This window comes from Xiphophorus hellerii, chromosome 18 (genome assembly GCF_003331165.1).
Source record: "Xiphophorus hellerii strain 12219 chromosome 18, Xiphophorus_hellerii-4.1, whole genome shotgun sequence".
NCBI classification, from domain to species: domain Eukaryota; kingdom Metazoa; phylum Chordata; class Actinopteri; order Cyprinodontiformes; family Poeciliidae; genus Xiphophorus; species Xiphophorus hellerii.
This window is the reverse complement of record NC_045689.1, coordinates 7,717,282-7,723,548: the sequence shown is the minus strand read 5'-3', so window position 1 is coordinate 7,723,548 and position 6,267 is coordinate 7,717,282. Positions and strand designations below refer to the sequence as shown.

The 6,267-nt window shown below is 37.8% G+C and overlaps 1 protein-coding gene across 1 annotated transcript in view; it reads left to right on the top strand.

Annotated features, from left to right (window-relative positions):
• Nucleotides 1-6,267, top strand: part of tenm4 (teneurin transmembrane protein 4) — a 222,679-nt gene that overhangs the window by 130,110 nt on the left and 86,302 nt on the right. The window contains 3 exon segments of the mRNA XM_032545202.1: nucleotides 1,512-1,613; nucleotides 2,936-3,130; nucleotides 5,287-5,487. Coding sequence (XP_032401093.1) covers nucleotides 1,512-1,613; nucleotides 2,936-3,130; nucleotides 5,287-5,487 — 498 coding nt within the window.

Genomic DNA, 6,267 nt, shown 5'->3' with positions numbered 1-6,267 from the left:
GAAAAATATGGAATACTAACACTGAGTGTAGGCAACCCTGAATATAGATTTTTCACAAAGTAATGCAAATTCTACTTACAAGAGTGTTTCTTTAAAAAATGGGATTACTAATAACCTAAAACACACCTGAAATTTTCAGTCTGTTGTAAAGGTTAGAATAGAATAGAATTCAACTTTATTGTCATTGCACTGTCACAAGTACAAGCAACCACACACATTAATAGTAAACTCTGCAGAGAACATCTAAAACATTTAGATTGACATAAATTTTATTTGAAAAGAGTACCAGTGGCATATTAAAGGGAAAAAGAAAATCCTCTGGACTTATTCTTCACACATAGTCCTGCTGTGCAGTGGCATAAAGGAAACTTATACAAGGATTTAAGTCCATTTCATAATCACTATCTTTGGTAGTTTGACTAAACCTTAAGGTAATCTTTATTTTAGAATGTAAATGTCATGAATTGTGGTGGTGAGGCGGAGGCAACAGACCCAGGTCGAGATGAATTAGATAGTTTTTTTTAATGAAAACCAAAGTCCCCAGGACCAGGCAGCACAAAGGAGCGCAGGGCAGATGCTCACAATGGGTGACACAGGGAGACTTGACAAACACGACACGACGAGGACCCGACCAAACACAGAGACACAGGTGAGACTAAATACACAGGAGGTAATTAGGGAACGAGAAACACCTGGGAGTAATCAAAGGGAGACAGGACAACACGGAGACTCAGAGACACAGGAAACTCAACATAAACACACAGAAAAACACGGAACATGACAGTAAAGTTTATTCATCAACTGCGTTCTTGACTCGCTGCATAGCTTGAAAGTTACTATTAACTGCATTGAAAATGATCTATTTAGCATGAATTATTATGAGTCTGCTGTAAATTACTCATGTGATTGCAGTCCAACTACAATTAGACAAGATGCCAAGGAAAAAAATTCTTGCATCCCTGTGGAATTTTAATTTATAAATGCAAAACTGATTTACATATTGCGTTTAAAGACTACACCACTTGATGAATTGGCAGAGAAGGAATACAATGTGTTCTTTTCAGCTTTCTCACAGTTTCTGTAAATACCTTCCCTGACAGCAGAACAAAGACACCAAACACTGGGATGAAAACGTGCAGGTTTCACAGTCGCTAACCTCATTTAGGCAATCAGTGCTTCAAATTAGGATTATCAAATGTTGGTAATGTTGGTCTTTTCAACATTTTGGTAATTTGGAAATTTTGAGAACTGGAATGATTTGTCATTTCAGTCCAGCCATAAGTAATCACTACTTGTTCTCCCTGCCCATGAATCAGCCCAATTGTGTGGAACATAAGTAACACTCAAACAAGTTGCATGCAGTGAAATATAAACGTCGGGGCTGATGGAGCGTGTTCTCATCACTGTCATTAGCAAAGGGAAATAATCAGCAGAAGGAAATGAGTGGCATGAAATTTTCTTTTTTTTTCAAATCATGTTACTCAGAAAATCTCTTGATTGCTCTCTTGTAGATTCCATTGATGACTGTCCCAGCAACTGCTTTGGAAATGGTGACTGTGTTTCTGGAACGTGCCATTGCTTTTTAGGATTCAAAGGGCCCGACTGTGGGCGAGGTGAGTCATCTCCTCTCATAGTTCATATTTATTCCCATCATTCAGATATATTATAGGTCAATATGATAATCTCTTTTATGGCTTTTATGCTTTGGGAAGAGTCATTTCTATCTTATTGTGACATTTAACTGTAATTCACACATTACAAATCAAGACCAAATTATTTATTTCTGCCTCTACTAGAAAAGAGCGTATCGCACAAGCAGATTCACATAGTACCTGGCTAAAATTGTTTTTGTTTAATTGTTTTATGTTTAATACCTTAAAATGATGAGTTATGTTTAGTTTTGGAGGGAAAAATCCACAAAACTACCACCCCTAGATGTTTCAAAAAAATACTGGTGCAGTTTTGTAGTTTATACTTTTTTGTATTGCAATGTGGAAGAATCCTTGTTGACTTACTGTTTGCCTGTAGTATCGCAATGTGACACAGAAATCTAGTTTTCTTAGCCACTCTTCATTAGTCAAGTTATGTTTTGAAGAAAACATCACCTTGCCTAAATTTCCCCATTTCTAAACTTAGAGTATAATGGTGTTGCTGGTATCAGATTTGTTTTATGTCTTTTGACCTTTAAATACTCCTGTAATATTCAAATATCAAAACTTTCAGCTATTAACTAGATTATGATTTCTGCTAGGCTGTAGTTTTATTAACTTCCCTACTATTCTATTTTTGATAACATAAACCATCTTGTTCTTTAATCTTGTTCCTCTTACTTTCAATTGAAAATACCATTCAGATCATTTCCCATTTTTAATAATTGATGACTAGTGCTAGCATAAGTTAATATGCTAGCATTGTCCATTAGGTAAGCGTGAAAGTGTTAGGATTTTAGGTAAAGTTAGCTATGTAGGTAATGCTAGCATCTTAGCTAATGTTAGCTTTTCAAGCTATTCGGTAGCATGTTTTAATTTCACACTTATGATAAATTGTCTAAATTTCTATAAATTGAACACAGGTAACATGTGACTTTAACAGATTTTGTTTTCATTTGATTTCAAAAGTTTTATGCTTTTAGTATTTGAACTGATTTGTACAGTTCAACACATTATTCTGCTTCAGCTCAGTATTCAGAATTACATTCAGTTTATTGCATTCAGGCAGCATTTATGAATTAGTAGAATAAGTTTAAAAAAACACATGGGTTTTCACAAAAACAAGTCTGGACAAAAATCAGAGTTAATTTTGCCACCATGTGTTGCGAGAAGGACTGCAACAGAATCACTCATTTGTTATAAGTCTCACTTTTTGTCAGATGAGGCTTTTGTTTTACAGTGAGCGCTCCATTTAAATGGATTTCTGTCCTTTGTTCTGTTCACAGCTGCCTGTCCGGTGCTGTGCAGTGGGAATGGTCAATACCTTAAAGGTCGTTGCATGTGCCACAGCGGCTGGAAGGGCTCCGAATGTGATGTTCCCACCAGCCAGTGCATCGACATCACGTGCAGTGGCCATGGGACCTGCATTGGGGGAACCTGCATCTGCAACCCTGGATACAAAGGGGAGAACTGCGAAGAAGGTGCTTGTTTTGAATGTCACTTTAACTTGCCTTAACGTAGTAAAATTCCACATAATATGATTCCAGCTCATAACATCCTATCATCCTATTAGTTAGACATTTAAAAGGTGCACTCATGTGTGGGGGTTTCTATTTTGACTTGATAGCTTGAACTCTTCAGTAGTGAAGGGAATATACATAAATCTATGAAATATACATCATATGTGACTTTGCCTGGTTAAATCAGCGGTATGAGGCAATATTCTGGTTGAAAACAGCGCATTTAATGTCTGAAGTTGAGACAATAAAGTCTGATGTTAATCTAGGGGGAACTCCACCTTCATTTCTTGCTGGACAAGGTTTGACTAGATAAGATTGAAGGAGCCATTGTGTTTGTCAGCTCTTGAAGGCTCTCATTTCAAGATGAAAAATGGACTCTGGGACTTTGATAAATGGGGTTTGTGACATCCATAGACCCCCATTCTATTTTAGGTGGAGTGTTAGCCATAAGGAGTGGAGGGGAATGTGCACAAGGGCCCTTTAACATTTTTACCTTTCTTCCATGTGACCTTCAGCAGAAATGATTAATTGCCAGGAGAGAGTTTCTTGTCAGTTAGCCTCTGATCTTTGTGTCTTGAGCCCAAACCATCTGCTAAGAGGCGAGAGATCCCGTTTGTCTAGCTGTAACAGTCTTTACATCCATTTTTTTGTTATGATAAAGGAGACCTGCCATGGTGTGGCCTACTGCTCTCAGAGGCTAGACATTGCTCCTACTTGGCATCCATTTGCCATCTCTGTGCACAAATAACTTATAGCGAGAATGCTGATTCTGTGATTGTGTGCTCCTGCGACCGTTGCTCCCTGGAAACAAGAAATGTCAGTGATGGAGCGATTAAGAGAAAAGTCTTTTTCATTGCCATGCAAACATGTTCATGGTTATGTCATGTAATATGACCACAAACCTCAATGTATTTTCTGAGGATTTTATATAACAAACCGAAATAGAGTATTATTTTGAACTTAAAGGAAAATTATGTCTATTTCTTTGTTTGTTTTTTGCAAACCTTTGCTAAGTATCTTTGTGACCAGGATAGGAGTGATTTATTTCTGCAGAGGGCAGTAGAACCACAAGGAGGAGGCAAATGAGCTCAATTTTCTTCACAGATTTCTTAGAAACTCAGGACATAGTGGCAAATTTTACAAATATGTAAAAAAACAATTTTTTTAAAAGTTACCTCCTGCAGCTTTAGTAGACATTGACATGACAATCCTCTGCAGCTGGTCTTGAGTTGCCAAATGCCCTTCTGGTTTCTTTTCTTATCAATGTAATACTCTCCCAGCCTGTCGATTTTAGATGGATGTCTTGGTAGGTTTGCAGTTGTGTCGGAGTTCAGACTTTAAATTCATACTACACTGTTCTTATTTTCATAAATAAAAAAAGTTTGCCATGTTATTTTCCCTACTTTAGAGTGATGCGCTATTTTTCCTTTCACAAAATTCTAACAAAAAACATGTAAGTTTTCCATTATAACATGACAAAATGTGCAACGCTCGAGAGATATGAGTTGCCTATTCACTGTTTACTGAAATAATGGAGTGTGCACTGAGCAATGTACAAAAAACAGAGGAAAGTAAAGCCAGTAAAAGGCACCCATGAGTTGGACCTTACAATGCTTTTTTGCCATACAAGTCTGTTTACAGACTTTTATTTACTCCTTACTTACATCCACTTAATGTAGGCTTTACATTTTTTCTTTTTTGCTACATTAATGTGGCTTTTATTTTTTCCAGCTATGTATTTAATAGGCAAAGCTGTCCCTTGAGAGAATTTTTTTTACACAAAATAAATGGAGAACGCCAGCAGAAGTGTGGGCTGAACCTGTAGGTTTGTGCCATAACACCAACTAAGCAAACAGCCATTTAATTTGCTTCCATGTAAATCTTTTCTCCAGCTTTTAGAAGAAAATTTGTATTTTCTGTCTGCTCCCTCTGTTCTTTCATTGTTCATGTGCTAAGCTGGTCGGTGCTGCATTTGAGCTGAAGCCCACTGCTGTTGTCATTCTGCTCAGGCTCGAGAAAAAAAAGAAAGGAAAAAGATGCCAGGATCCTTATGAAAAGAGAGAAACAGTAAGTGACTGGTGTGTCTAACACTCTCCCCTTTGTCGAAACGCTTTTAGTGGACTGCCTGGATCCAACGTGCTCGGGCCGAGGCGTTTGTGTCCAGGGAGAGTGCCACTGCTTCATCGGCTGGGGAGGACCGGGATGTGAAAGCCCCAGGGCCTCCTGCATGGACCAGTGCTCTGGACATGGAGCTTTCCTGGCAGACACTGGAACCTGCAGCTGCGATCCCAACTGGACGGGCCACGACTGCTCTACAGGTAAGCACTTCCATAATAAGAGGAAACATTGGCAGGGTGTCCTTTGTAGGAGCCAGCTGAGCTCTGATTGCAAGGTAGAAAAACAAAACGATGGTATCAGGCCATCGTCTTGTTGACTGTTAACCAGTGCTTCTCAATAATGAAGCAAAGATATTTGCTCTAAAGAATAAGATTGAAATGCAAAATTAGTTTGAAAATAACATATTTTGATATGGCTTATTTTATTTAGAGGTGGGACTCGAGAATTTTTTATTGAGTTAAGTGTAGGGTTTGTGATTAATTAATCACAATTAATCACCATATATCACCAAAATAAGACTGTACAGTTCAAAAACCCTTTCTGTTGCTAATTTATTGAAGAAATAGTTTGATAAACCCAACAACAAATATTTTTATTGTTTTCAATCTATTGTTTTCAGCCAATCAGATTTGGGTTATTCAACCATCAGATTAGTGCATAATGTTATTATACCTTCAACTTTTATTGATCCGGATTGATCATGATCAGTAATTCTTGATCATTCGTGTAATTACTTTGAACAAATACTTCTTTAAAAATGTGGACTGTGAATGCTGACACGAGGTTTTGGGAACATCTGTGCTGCTGCAACCTGATTTGCATTGTGCCAGTATTTTAGGCTTGAATTGCTCCTGTGATAGGCTAGGTCCTCATACCTCAACTTGCACAGAACAATAGTGTTTTCCAGCAGCCAATGAGATTGTTTTTTGAAGAAAATATTAACTACCAGGGGGCAAAGAGAAGCAGTTTTGCCATCCATC